Raw genomic sequence first — 14,755 nt, forward strand, 5'->3', positions numbered from 1 at the left:
CTTTTCCATAGCAGGTATATTGCAACCATCAGTAAAAAGAGATCAGCAGGATATGCTTTTTCTCTGGCTCATTTTATTTTATTTTATTTTTAATATCTTTATTGATTTAAAATGCAAACATACAAACATACAAAGAAGATAAGTATAGAAACAAAAAACAAATAAGTTTGAAAAAACAAGAAAAAAGGGAAGAAAAGAAAAGAAAACCAAGGATTTATACAACATCATATCTATCAAATAAAAATTATCTGGCTCATTTTAACGGATCAGGGCATCATTCCACCGGGACTCATAATACAAAAATCTGGGACCCTCTCGGCCCCTTGGCCGGCTTGTGAGATTCAGCTGCCACAACAGAGTTCCTGGCTCCAGAGCCTGCAAGGAGGAGGAGCACCTTGAGAAACTGTCTGGTGACCAGAGAAAACCTGTTGATTCATTTCTACCGCCATGAATAACTCCAAAGAAATGTTGATGCCCACTTTTTTGGCTTGCTTTATGACACCTCGTAATTCATAAGATAAAGCTTGTTTTTCCTCAGATGCAGGAATTTGCCCTCTTCACCTCATGTAGGCATGATTCCTTATAACCATTTATGACCTGGCGGTGTTTGTAGAATTTGTACTGTGAAAAAAGGAAAGGGGTCAAACCACCGCAAGAGGTGCTGAAATTTTGGGAGGTTGGATAGTTACAATGGAATGGTCTCAGGGGTGGGGCACATATTTCTATTCTTATTTATTTTTTCTTATTACGTTGTCAAAATAAAAAAATATATATAAAAAATAATTATCGATGATGGTGGTGGTGATCATAATCATAATCATTTATTATTTATACCCCGCCCATCTGTCTGGCTTTCCCCAGCCACTCTGGGCGGCTTTCAACAGAGCATTAAAAAGAGAATAAAACTTCAAAGATTAAAAACTTCCCTGAACAGGGACATGACATGAAATGTTTTGAAGAATTTCTTCAACTCCATAGTTAGCAGGGAACACAGGGGGCGCATGCACAGAGCAGAACAACAAATCCTCAATTCTATTGTACATGATAAGAAGCACCTTTAATGTGTTTGCTTGCGGTATATGATCTACTAAATGGCTGCTTTCTTGCCTTGGCTTTCATTCAGAGCCAGGAGGGAGGGAGAGGAGGTGGGATGCCAAATCCGAAAGGGAAGTCCTACACCTTCCTGATACTGTCAGGTGTTGTGTGCATGCACAGAGCGACGGGCGCAGGTGGTCTGGAGGACGGAGCAAGCAGTGATGACCAAGCCATGTGAATTGAGGGCTGCTGTGCAAAGGGAGAATTTTACTTCGAAAGTGGGTGAGGGACTCCAACGCACATGGTGAAGGTGAAGAGGAGACCAAGTGCCAAGAGATGAGGAAGGCCAGTGGTTGTCATGGCCCTGGGGTCGGGGTCTGTGGAGGGTCCCCCACCTCAGGTGTTCCATGGGGTCTCGGCTTCTGGATCTGCAGAGGGAAGATGAAAGAGGGATTAGTGAGCATAACTTTGCTGGAGGTGTGCAACACGCTGTATGCGCGGTCTATCCAGAAGATATTTGTGTTTCAAGGAGTTAAGTGATCCGTCAAACCTAGACAGCATCTTAGACAAACCTAGACAAACCTAAACAGCATCTTAAAAAGCAAAGACATCACCTTGACGAGAAAGGTCTGTATAGTTAAAGCTATGATTTTCCCAGTAGTGATGTATGGAAGTGAGAGCTGGACCATAAAGAAGGCTAATTGCTGAAGAATGGATGCTTTTGAATTCTGGTGCTGGAGGAGACTTTTGAGAGTCCCATGGACTGCAAGAAGATCCAACCTCTCCATTCTGAAGGAAATCAGCCCTGAGTGCTCACTGGAAGGACAGATCCTGAAGCTGAGACTCCAAGACTTTGGCCACCTCATGAGAAGAGAAGACTCCCTGGAAAAGACCCTGATGTTGGGAAAGATCACAAGGAGAAGGGGACGACAGAGGACGAGGTGGTGGGACAGTGTTCTCGAAGCTACAAACATGAGTCTGACCAAACTGCGGGAGGCAGTGGAAGACAGGAGTGCCTGGCGTTCTCTGGTCCAGGGGGCCACGAAGAGTCAGACACGACTAAATGACTCAACAACAAGTGATCCGTCATGGTTACCCTTCCTGCCCCCTGTTCCTTTCCTCTTCCCTATCTCTTGTTAAGCTCTTTCATGGCTGAGAAACAACCTTTAATGTCTTAATCTGTTGGAAGGAAGCGATAGTGCTGGGCACCTTCTTTGATGTTGGACATTGTTTGGAGAAGTGAGGCACTGGGAGAGGGTGGCTAATGAATTATCTGCACATAGCCAGTCAAGCAAGCCATGTAGGCTAACAGGCTAGCTATAAATCGGATGGTTTGGGGCATAGTTTCTGAGAAGCTCATGCAGAGACTGATGGCTGTGGGGCCGTGCAAACTGAGGCTACCTGGGGCGTCACTTTGCCACTTCTAGAGGGCTTCCAAGTGGCAGATTGAGGCACTTGCTTGGCATGTATATATTGCTTGCTGTTTAAAACCAAATCTTCAATCTTCCCACTCACTTGTGTTTTGTATCACTTCTGAATCCCATTTTAAAAGAACCACCTTGCATTTGGCAAGACACACAGCACCATCTCTGTAGATGGTGTTTGACATGTGCCTGTCCCAAGGGTTGTGCCATTTACAAGGGAGAGACACATGACAGTTGCGTGTCGAGGTCCCCAAGCCACCCCCCAAATAACTCACAATGCACACTTAATTTTTGTTTAAGGTTTTTGGCATAATTTTGGTCACAACTTTATTTAAATACAAAACCATGAGTGGTTGTTTAGGCATTGGTTAAGACTATCTGTCCCCCCGCCTGGGGACAGAACTGACTTCCGGGCACCACCGAAAGACAGTGCAGGGGAAAGCAAGTTGGGGAAAAATGGAGCTGAGTCACAGACCCTCAATTCTCATTCGCATGCTCCCCGAAGGCTTGCCGGCCCTAGTCCCATTCCAGGGATTGGACGAAAAGATGGCAAGCCCCAGGATTCCTTTAACGGAATTCCCTTTCCGCAACAACCATGGAGGGGCAGGCCCAGCCTATCCTAACCCCTCCTCCACCAATTTATAACCAATGCCTAACCGCAACCTTACAAGTTGTGACGATTTGCTATGCAGTAGGCAAAAACCAAATGGCCCAGCCAATCAGCCAGATGGACAAAATTCCTACCAGGCCCCTGCCCCAACGGCAGACGACCCCATGACAGGCATAGCAAGGTCAATGCAACAACCCCTTACTCAATTGATCCGTTGCACGCAGCAAAGAGAAAGCTCCAGGCTGCGTGCAGAGTATTTAAACATTTTACCCCTCCCACCAAAATTGCAACATAACCTTTACCCCAGCAACCCAGTGAACCAATCACTGCCCCAGGCCATCTTTAGAGACCCTGCCTGGTAACAGAGGGGTGGCTCAGCAGACCCCACCGCAACATGTGCTCTCCATGAAGGAGAACACGCTGAAGAGGGCAGATATGGAAGTGAACAGGGGAAGGACCTGGTATGATTTCAGTTACATAAACAGTGCGATAGCATCTTACGCATGTTTAACTGGAGCAATTTCAGCTGCATGCGGTTGAAGGTAGGATGGTTGAAATTGCTTTTAAAAAAAGGTTTTGAAAAATACATTAAATTTGCCATAGCTCACTTTCACCATCTAGTGTCACATTTGTATATTGCACTTTGCAACACGCTTAAAACATTTTGTTTGCAGCTGTGTAGCTGAGTCCTGGGAATTCTCTGTCTTTGCTTCACCTGCAAGCTGCGAAGGAGCCTCCATCAGATTGCAAAAGTGTGCATCTCAAGCAAACTTACATTCAAAGGTGTTCATATTAGGAGAAACGTGCCCTAAAATGTTGATGAATTTTCAAGAGGACTTAAGAAAATAATAACGCAGAAATGAACATGAGACCAGCAAAACGAGAAACCAGCAGCAATCAATACTGACAGGTTCCCTGAGACTTCCTGCCCCTGAAGACCCACAACACAGAAATGATGTCTTCACCCCCCCCAATGCCGCTTCTCTGCCACTCACTTACCTTGCTCTCTGGGAGGGACGCAGTTCCATTTCTTGCAGCCACTCATGCAGCACTTCCTGTCGCTGGGACAATCGGAGTCCTCTCTGCACTGATCCCTGCAGATGCCCAGCAGTGATATGATAGGGGGATCTGGAGGGCAGAACCCTGGTTTATCTGCATGGGGAGAAAGGGAGGGCATCAGACTCCTAATCTCAAGGTCGTGGGTTCGAGACCCAAGTTGGGCAAAAAAATCGTGTATTGCAGGGGTTGGACTGGATGACCCTCATGGTCCCTTCTAACACTACAGTTTGCAGGCTTTGCCTGGAGGGACAGGACATCCATCCATGGAGAAGGTGCTTGCAGAATTCCAGAAGGGTTTCAGGCCGGCTCCTGCCCAGCTCCCCCTCCCTCATCCTACAGAAGGAACGGAATTCAGATTGTGCTCCTTGCAGGAATGCTTCGCCCAGCAGGAGTTGCTTGTTGCAGCCCACTCATCTCTCTGGCACCTCACCAGCAAACACGGTTAGCCCAAGTTACAATCTGAGCATTGGGCCTGCTTTCCCTGGACATTCTCCTGTGCAGAGGGGCCCCTGCCTGGAGACGGTGCCACTGCTGGGCCCCTGGCACCATGGGCAACTTGCCTCCCATCACAGCCATCCCCCCACATTGCATCCAGCACCTTAAAGTGCCACTCCTGCATTGCAGGATCCCTTGGGGCCCTTCCAGCTCTGCAGTTCTATGAACTTGGCATTGAGGCCCACCTGAGACTGGGTCCTGGGGGCAGGAGAATTGCGGGGGGCAAAGGAGGGCAAGTGTTACCGTTTGGGAGACGGCAAGAGGCCCCGCAGCCCGTCCAGCAGCATTTCTCTGTCCCCGCACAGCTGGCATCGGACTGGCACTCTTCTGTGCAGTTTCCACGGGCCGTCCCCAGTGTTGCATTGGGGCACGTGCCAGCTTTCTCTGCAGCAACTGGAAAAAGCAAAGAGAAGTACACATTATGAAGAACTTTCGGGCTTTAAAAGCTGTTTGGCTGTGGAACTGCGTCAGGAGATTGTGGACTCTCCTTCCTTGGAGGTTTTTAAGCAGAGGTTGGATGGCCGTCCGTCATGGGTGCTTTGGCTGAGATTCCTGCATTGCAGGGGGCTGGAATTAGATAACCCTCGGGGTCCCTTCCAACTCTACAGTTCTCTAATGGCCACCTTTAAATATCTAAATGATATGGGAGATGGAACAAGCTTGTTTTCTGCTGCTCCAGAGGGTAAGATCTGAACCAACGACTTCTAGTTATAGGGAAGGGGTTTCTGACTAAATACCAGGAAGAACTTTCTGAGGCTGAGAGCTGTTGGATGGTGGACCGGCAGCAGGCCTCCAAGATTCCAGGTAAAGATGGCTCCCAGTTCTACCTGGAAATGCAACCAGGGATTGAGAAGGTGGGTCTTTGTGTCGGCAAGGCAGACACTCACCCCCCCCCCCCGCTGAGCTGTGGACCTTCTGCTCCTTTGTCCAGCTGGGCTAGGCTGGAAACAAGGGCTTTATGCTCCTTCTCTCCTAGGGACTGCCACCCGCTCACACCCACCTGTAACGTTCTGCCCAGGTGTGTCTGTCAGGTGAGCTGAGGCTGTGAGAAGCCCCACCAGGGAGACGAGGAGGAGGTGGTGGAAGCAGCTGCTATTCCTGGTCTTCATGGTGATGCTGCTTGCAGAGATGTTGTGGTCTCTGGCTGTTGGCAGCCAAGCTTTCAGCTCTCTCAGGTGTGGCTGGTGGAGGGAGAGGGAGGCAGGGAGGTGGGGAGGTGGAAGAGAGGCTCCTGGGCGATGACTGGAGAACAAGGTGAGCCCAGCTCCCTCCTCCTTCCATTGCACAATCGGATCAGGTAACAGCCCTGGCTCTGGTGCGAACCAGGAAGCTGGAGGCTCAGAGAGCAGGCTCAGACTTAGGGGGCGATCTTTCCTGAGGAGCACAGCCCAGGCCAGGTGGTTTGCCATCAGCAACCTGGAAGCCCAAGGAATGACTCTTACCTGGGTTGGCCAAGGGTTAAGGGCTTCCCACAAAGCCACTTCCGGCCTGTCCAGGAGGTGGGGTTGCGGGCTTCATGCCCACCCCCCACGTGAGCGGGGGAATCCCAGCCGTGTCTGCGTGACCTGACCTATTTAGGGGGGGTGCGTGACCTGACCTATTTAGGGCCGACGCAGAGGGGGCTCGCCCTCTTTCGCTGGCTAGCCCTCACGTTTTCCCACCCTCCCTCCCTTTAGGTAGGTCTCTGACTTTGCTATGGACTTCGGTCTGTCGCCGCAAGGGGCATGGTAGGAATTTTTCCCAATTGGCAATTTCAGCCTTTTGGTTTTTTGCCTACCTCGTAGCAACTCGTCACAACTTTTCGGCATTGGCGGTAGGCATTGGTAAGAAGGGGTTAAGAGGATGTGTGTGGGGGGAGGAACGCCATCACCTCCCCCCAGTGAGCGAAGGGTGGTCCGTTAAAGGACTCCAGGGGGCGTGGCCCTGTCCAAAGCCTATGGAGGTATGGGCCAAAGGCACGCCCCCCAGCGGTGACCCGGGGGAGCTCCTAGCCGACGTGCCTCGGCGGGAGACTCCCCCGATATAGTGTTAACCCTTCCCCGTGTCTCCAGCAAGTGGGCTGGAGCCGAATAGCCTAAGCCAATGCCTCTCATTCCTGAATTCAATAAAGTTGTGGCCTAATTCGCCCATTTAACCTTAAACCATGGTGTCTCGTGTCTTTATTTATCCTGGTGGGGGGCGGGAACTCGCCACGCAAATCCTATGCTTGCATCTGAGCTGTGACGGTTCTCGGGGTACAGCCTGAGGAGCCTTGCAACTTCCATGCAGCTTCTTCTGGGGTGGGACATATCTAATGGTGCAGCAGGAAAGAATTACTAGCCACAGCAGTGCTTCTGAATACTGTGGTAGAAATTTTGAGGTCTTAAAGGTAAAGGTAAAGGACCATTAGGTCCAGTCGTGACCGACTCTGGGGTTGTGGCGCTCATCTCACTTTACTGGCCGAGGGAGCCAGCATACAGCTTTCAGGTCATGTGGCCAGCATGACTAAGCAGCTTCTGGTGAACCAGAGCAGCGCACGGAAACACTGTTTACCTTCCCGCCGGAGCGGTACCTATTTATCTACTTGCACTTTGATGTGCTAGGTTAACAGGAGCAGGGACCGAGCAACGGGAGCTCACCCCATTGTGGAGATTCGAACCACCAACCTTCTGATTGGTGTGTGCTAGGCTCTGTGGTTTAACCCACAGTGCCACCCGTGTCCCTTTGAGGTCTTAGATATATGTTAAATGTTCATAAGTTTACCAACCAAGCACGTACAAAGATCAGCACATGAAGACCGACCTGAAACCATTTTTGATTTCCAAACCGATTTCTCTGCAAGGTCAAAGGAAAATGGAAAAGCCTCCCCATTGTCTTTTCCTTCACAAATCCTGTCTTAAGATATGAACAGGGTGTGAGGCTGTGACCTGGCTCACCAACTAAGTATTTATCATTACAAAAGACTGGCCAGGCTCCCCAGGCAATCCAACCAAGTGACCATTAAACAGGTAACCTGGCAGGCAGGAAGTAAACAAAGCACTCAGATTTCTGTTGTAGACCGCCTCTTCTGTGATGTAGGTATGATGTTTCTGGGGGTGGTTTTGATCTACAGGGTGGCAATTTCAAAAGTCTATATAAAGGCTTGCACACCATTGTTCTGGGTTCCTCCTCCCTTCTGCGGGTGGTGAGGGGAGCACCCTGTTGCAACAGATCAATAAAAAATCAGGCTTACTAGCTGCTTTGCTTCTCAATATTCTCTGATTGGCCTCTGTTATCTTCTCCTACCAATAGGGAACCCACGTAAAGACTCTATATGGGATCTTGGACACCCCATAAGGGAAAAAAGGCAGATTTTTTTTTACAACAATACCAGGTGACAGTAGATGCAGGAGGGGAGAATGTTCCTCTTGTTCTGCTTGTTCTGGTTGGCCCATGGGAGAACGAGATGCTGGACTAGGTGGGCCATTGGCCTGATCCAGCAGGATCTCCTTATGTTCTTAAGAAGGAGAGAGCCTAGACTTGGTGGCTGCAGGTGCTACAGAAGAGGAAATGCCCCACAAGACAGAGAGGGCAATGGGGTGGTCTTTAAGGTGCCAGTAGAGACATTCCTCTGCCCTCTTTCAGGACATATCCAGAACTTCAGCCCTGTAAAGCTGCAAGGCAGCCTCCCCCTCCCCCCGCTGAGTTATTGGGGGTGAGGAAAAGCAGAGTTTCAGGGTGGGCACCAGTGGTGGCTGAAGAATAATGCACCAAATTCAAGCTTATTTGAAATGGTTGTTGAGGGATTTTTGGACCTGCTTAGTGGTTGTTAGAGAGCAATCTCTCTCTCTCTCTCTCTCTCTCTCTCTCTCTCTCTCTCTCTCTCTCTCTCTGCTGTCCCACCCCCTGCCCAGACCATGAGGACAGAGGCTCTTACTTAAGAGTAAAGGCGAGATTGAGCAGGACGATCAGGGCTGGGAGCAGCAGCCCACATTGAAGGAGTCCACAAACAGGGCAAGGAGCTCAGAACTCCAGAGAGGCAAACTAGTTGGCCTCCTAGGAAGGGCAAGGCACACTTCCTCATAGAATCAGAGAATTGTAGAGTTGGAAGGGACCCTCAAGGGTCATCCAGTCCAACCCCCTGCAGCACAGGAATCACGGCTCAGGTGTCCCTCACAGGTGGCCACCCAAACTCTGCCTGAAAATCTCCAATGAAGGAGAGTCCATCACCTTCTGAAACCATCCATTCCACCATGGTCAAACAGCCATGAGAAAGTCCTTCCTAATGTTGACTCAGAATCTCCTTCCTTGGCATTTTAATCCATTGGTTCAGATCTTCCCCTCTTGAGCAGCAGCAGAAAACAAGCTTGCTCCATCTTCCATGTGGCAGCCCTCCAGAGACTTGAGGTTGGCTAACATATCGCTTCCATCTATTGGTTCTTAGGTGGAAAGCTCTTCTGGGCCTGGAGAAGCCAGATGGACCTTCCTGGGTTACTGAGGTCCAGCTACATGTCTCTGCTATGGATGCCTTTTGCACTCCTCCCTTTCGGGTCTGGATCATCTCCAGACATTGACCACCAAGGATAGCTCAGTTGGTTTGAATGTGGTGCTCCCCATATTCTTGTTTGCAGGGGGTTGGACTATATTTCCATGATCAGCAAAACCTTCCCTGCAGTTGAAGACTTTGTGGCCACTTGGAAAACTCCAGAGGCGTGTCCCCTATGCAGCACCTCTGAAGCTTAGGAGAGCCACTGCTGCTGCCAGTCAGTGTTGGTGACAAATAGTGCTACATGGACGGTCCGAGGCAGCTTCCAGCATTCCTACCAGATTGATGTAGATTTGGTCTATTGCTTCCTCTGGACATTTTAGCATATACCAGTGGCACTGCTCCTTCTCTTGATCTGGACACTATACTTCTGGATCAAAAGTAGCGTCCAGGTCAAGGGAAGTGATAGTACCGCTCTGATCTGCCTTGGTCAGACCACATCTGGAATACTATGTCCAGTTCTGGGTGCCACAATTTAAGGAGGATATTAACAAGCTGCAAGGTGAGCAGAGGAGGGCGGCCATGATGATCAAGGGTCTGGAAACCAAGCCTTATGAAGAATGGTCGAAGGAGTTGGGTATGTCTGGCCTGCATAAGAGAAGAAGAAGAAGAGTTTGGATTTGATATCCCACTTTATCACTACCCAAAGGAGTCTCAAAGCAGCTAACATTCTCCTTTCCCTTCCTCCCCCACAACAAACACTCTGTGAGGTGAGTGGGGCTGAGAGAATTCAGAGAAGTGTGACTGGCCCAAGGTCACCCAGCAGCTGCATGTGGAGGAGCGGAGACGCGAACCCAGTTCACCAGATTACAAGTCCACTGCTCTTAACCACTACACCACACTGGTGTAGGAGGAGACTGAGAGGAGATATAGAATCATAGAATCCTAGAGTTGGAAGAGACCCCAAGGGCCATCGAGTCCAACCCCCTGCCAAGCAGGAAACACCATCAGAGCACTCCTGACATATGGTTATCAAGCCTCTGCTTAAAGACCTCCAAAGAAGGAGACTCCACCACACTCCTTGGCAGCAAATTCCACTGTCGAACAGCTCTTACTGTCAGGAAGTTCTTCCTCATGTTTAGGTGGAATCTTCTTTCTTGTAGTTTGGATCCATTGCTCCGTGTCCGCTTCTCTGGAGCAGCAGAAAACAGCCTTTCTCCCTCCTCTATGTGACATCCTTTTATATATTTGAACATGGCTATCATATCACCCCTTAACCTCCTCTTCTTCAGGCTAAACATGCCCATATGATGGTCCTCTTCAAATATCTCAAGGGCTTTCACATGTGAGAGGGAGCAAGCTTGTTTTCTTCTGCTCTGGAGGGCAGGACTCAAACCAATGGCTTCAAGTGAGAAGAAAGGAGATTCCGATTAAAGCTTGGGAAGAAATTTCTGGAGGTAGGAGCTGTGGAATGGATGACCTTGGAAGGTGGTGGACTCTCCCTATTGGGAGGTTTTTAAACAGAGGGGATTATAAATCCTCAAGCAAATGACCTCCAGCCCCAACTTGGGTCCCTTTTTACTTATGCAAGTTTCACTTCTGAAGTTTTCCTTCTTCATTTTCCTAGTGCCGAAAGAGCATCAAGGGAACAGCTCTGCCCCTTTAGGAAATGGTCAGCCTCCACAGTGCAGCCACCTAGTGGCAGAAAACGGACATTGACTGAAATGTGCTTCATCTGCACAGCTGGGAGTGACTTGGGTTATTTCCACGTTTTGCAGAAGAGCGACTGGAGGCGTGTCAGTTAGTGCAATGAAAAGCAAAGTGATATTGGCCAGAAACTGTGGCTCAGCTTTCAGAGGGAGGCAGGGTCTGCTGTCCTGTAAGCACTTGCCCTAACTGGCATTGGACTGGGAATTTGGGGCCTAAGGAAGACAGAAGCAAAGTGAAAACGGCTTTGCAAAGTTTTGTGGGCTGCAGGCGCGTCCTGTTCCATGATACAGTTTGCAATAAGACTCACTGCTGGGCCTCCTCCATGAGAGGCCTGGAGGGGACTGGCTGTGACGCCCCACTTTCCATGGGGGGTAGGAAGTGGCTCTTGCTGCTGTGAACGGTTGCCATAATAATAATAATAATAATAATAATAATAATAATTTATTATTTATACCCTGCCCTTCTGGCTGGGTTTCCCCAGCCACTCTGGGCAGCTTCCAACAGAATATTAAAATACAATAACCTAATAAACATTAAAAGCTTCCCTAAAGAGGGCTGCCTTCAGATGTCTTCTAAAAGTCTGGTAGTTGTTGTTCTCTTTGACAACTGGTGGGAGGGCGTTCCACAGGGTGGGAGCCACCACCGAGAAGGCCCTCTGCCGGGTTCCCTGTAACCTCACTCCTCGTAGGGAGGGAACTACCAGAAGGCCCTCGGCACTGGACCTCAGTGTCCGGGTAGAACGATGGGGGTGGAGACGCTTCTTCAGGTCTACTGGGCCGAGGCTGTTTAGGGCTTTAAAGGGCTTGCCATAACTTGAAGAGCAAAAAAGAGGACAGACCAAGTTGGGGAAAGAGGCATGTGGGGCTGCCACTGCCATGCCCTTTTCCCTGGCTCAGGTTGGCAGCGGCAGTGGTGTGCAGAGGAGCCCAAGTCCAAGCCACCCAGGTCTGCGCCTGAGCTGCCCAAGCCCTAGAAACCACTAACTAACTAACTAACTAAATAAATAAATCCCCAAACCTGGACATTTCCCTTAAAATGTAAAAATCCCCCCAGAAGGGCATGTTGGACCCCCAAAAGAGGACATGTCTGGGATTTCCCAGATGCATGGCAACCCTACTTCTGGGGGAGCACCATCTTCTCCTTGCTCTGCAGCTTCCCCTCTGAGAGTGACCAGGCTGACCACGCAAGTGGGAACAAATGTGCAGAAAGTCGTGCGCAAGGCAGGGGAAGAAGAAAGGTCCAGCAAGCCCCCCAGGAGGTTGGCGCCCTGTTGGAAGTTTGAGTCCTGACAATTGGCAGATGAAGATGATGGATTTTTCAGAGCTGGCCGACCTGACTGGAAGAGTCCGCGACCAGAAGGAGGAGTAGTACCAGGAAGAATGGATGAAATGTAAAGACTATTTACCTAAATATGTTAAGATAACTTAATTGGAAAAGCTTGCAAATAATTGATAGGCTTAGGATATAATTATGTAAGGATAAGATTTAAGATGCTTAAAGTTAAATTAGAAAGAATGAAAGATGTTAAATGATCAAGTTATTTTTTTTGAGAAAATCGATTTTGGAAAACTGTTAAAATAAGATATAATGAAATTCAACCAAGGGGATTTGAGGAAGTCACTTAATAATGTTACCAAGATTTAAACAGGATGTATGTATGTATGTATGTATGTATGTATGTTTTGAATTTTTGAAAATCAATAAAAAAATTGAAAAAAAAACTTCTTTTTTTCAATTTTTTTTATTGATTTTCAAAAATTGTGCTGGGACAGATATGGACCTCCAGATTCCCAGACTACCCTTGTACCTTTATTTCTATGCTGACCTCTCTCATTGTCTCTTTGTTGGTTAGACTGATACCTCTCCGCTTGCATTGTGCTTTCGGCTCCCTCTGCCTTCTCACGCTCCTCTCTCAGACCTCAAGAGGTCAGGCTGGAACGTTCCATCACAGGAGGAGCCAGCGTATTGAAAAAAATAACACCACAGGCTAGTCAGTTAGACTAGAACCAGGAGCGTTTCTACCCAAGTATGTAGGTACGGCAATAAATGGCTTTGTTATTTTCCTACCTGCAAGCATCTCCCTGTTTGTGTGGTGGCTGGTTGCCACAAGCAAAAGTCTTCTCTCTAACTGGGATCCACTCCCTTAGTGCTTCCTTGCTGGGTTTCAGCCAGTGATCCAGTGAACCTCAGCACACTTGCAAGGAACTGCTCATTCCCCCACCTGCATGCTCCAAATGAGTCCCCGTGCGCACACTGGAAGGAGCCCCAGAGAAACATCCCATGAGAGAATGAAATCAGGCATGCAATTTCAGGAGGAGGCACTCAGCCCTAAAGTCTTCCTTCCTGCTTTGAAATTTGGCCCTACAATTTTGTTTCATGTTGCCTCATTTGCACATAAAGTGAACTGTGGTTTATTAGATGAAGGCTTAGACCTTGCCAGGGGTTGTTTCCTGCCAACAAGCAACCATCTGAAGCCACGGTTTGCTATTTGTGGCTTGACAGGCCATCTAGCAGCAGGTGCTTGCTGGAGATAAAGGCAGGAGGAAAGAAGAGATGGAAAGCAAACTTTGGAAATACAAGCCATGGTCTGTTTGATTATCCTGAAATATTTTTTTAATGTGTTTGTGGGAGGGGGTGCTATTGTTTTGCTTTTGCTTTTATTATGTTTTTCGTGTTTTTATCTTGTATCTTTATGCTGTGAACCAACCTGACATCTACGGATGAAAGAAAGTATGCAAGATTAATAAATAAAATAAGTAAATATTCAGGCACAGGTTGTGGTTAAGTCTTGTGTTGTTGAACAAAGCGAGTAATTGTCAAGTAATTTAAGCTTTGCAAAATCTGAACTATTTGGTTAGAGCGTGGTGCTGACGCCAAGGTTGTCCCCATGTGGGGCAGCTGCGTATTGGACTAGATGATTCTCAGGATCCTTCCCAATGCTATGATTCTTTGAGAGCAACCAAAGAAAAGCACTTTGCAATACACCTTTGCTAAACCCGGCAGCTCTTGCTTTGAAGAGTTTCCTTAATCCCATAACTAGCAGGTGTGATAGGAATTTTGTGGTCTTAGATATATGTTAAATGTGCATAACCGCACGTACATAGATCAGCACAGGAAGACTGACCTGGAACCATTTTTGATTCCCAAACTGAGCAAATGTTTTCTCTGCCAGGTTAAAGGAAAATGGAAGAGACTCCCCATTGTCTTTTCCTTCACAAATCCTGTCTTAAGGGTATGTCTGAGTTTGAATTGGGTGAGCCTGTGACCTGGCTCAGGAACTAAGTATTTATCATTACAAAAGACTGGCCAGGCTCCCCAGGGTATCCAATCAAGTGACCATTAACAGGTAACCTGCCAGACAGGACTGAGTTTTCTGTTGTAGACAGCCCCTTCTGTGATGTAGGTATGATGTATCTGAGGGGTGGTCTTGAGCTACACCCCTTCTGTGATGTAGGTATGATGTTTCTGGGGGTGGTCTTGAGCTACAGGGTGGGCAGTTTCAAAAGTCTATATAAGACCTTGCGTGCCATTGTTCTGGGTTCCTCCTCCCTCCTGCGTGTGATGAGTGAGGACCCTGTTGCAACAGATCAATGAAGATCAGGCTTACTAGCTGCTTTGCTTCTCAATATTCTCTGGTTGGCCTCTGTTATTTTCTCCTACAATAGGGAACCTACATAAGGACTCTATATGGGCTCTTGGAGACCCCATAAGGGAAAAAGGGCAGATTTTTGTTTACAACACAGGGCATGTGTTTCTGTGCAGTCTGCATTTCAGCACATGATCTTTGTGGCTGTTTTCTTGGCTTGGCTTTCACTGTGAGCCAGGAGGGAGGAATGGCAGGTGGGCCTCTCCCGGGGTGTGGGTGTGTGCTCCATCTCCCACTTTCTGGTGTGTGTCCCCCCCCCCCCCTCGAGCAAGGGAGGCGGGTGGTTCAAAGGGCAGAGCAAGGGGAACAAGAAAGCCACAGGAACCAGGGAC

At 48.4% G+C, this 14,755-nt stretch overlaps 1 protein-coding gene across 1 annotated transcript; it reads right to left on the reverse strand.

Moving 5' to 3' along the window:
* Positions 1 to 802: 802 nt before the first annotated feature.
* On the reverse strand, positions 803 to 5,799 carry LOC310847197 (waprin-Phi1-like). Its single transcript, XM_083744820.1, has 4 exons — positions 5,624 to 5,799; positions 4,867 to 5,016; positions 4,069 to 4,221; positions 803 to 1,463 (listed from the first exon to the last, which is right to left on the reverse strand). Exons 1-4 carry the CDS (start codon positions 5,730 to 5,732, stop codon positions 1,432 to 1,434), a joined length of 444 nt encoding a protein of 147 aa, XP_083600946.1. The 5' UTR covers positions 5,733 to 5,799; the 3' UTR covers positions 803 to 1,431.
* Between the last annotated feature and the right edge of the window lie 8,956 nt (positions 5,800 to 14,755).

Source organism: Podarcis gaigeae, assembly GCF_964106915.1.
Source record: "Podarcis gaigeae genome assembly, chromosome: 6".
In the NCBI taxonomy this organism is placed as follows: Eukaryota; Metazoa; Chordata; class Lepidosauria; order Squamata; family Lacertidae; genus Podarcis; species Podarcis gaigeae.

Bases quoted from the DNA above. Each gene is read 5' to 3' on its own strand.
- LOC310847197 (XM_083744820.1), bottom strand. From the start codon at position 5,732: ATGAAGACCAGGAATAGCAGCTGCTTCCACCACCTCCTCCTCGTCTCC. The intron at 5,017-5,623 runs GTGGGTGTGAGC...TGCTTTTTCCAG, and splicing joins ACCTGGGCAGAACGTTACAG to TTGCTGCAGAGAAAGCTGGC. The intron at 4,222-4,866 runs GTAACACTTGCC...CTCCCCATGCAG, and splicing joins CTCTTGCCGTCTCCCAAACG to ATAAACCAGGGTTCTGCCCT.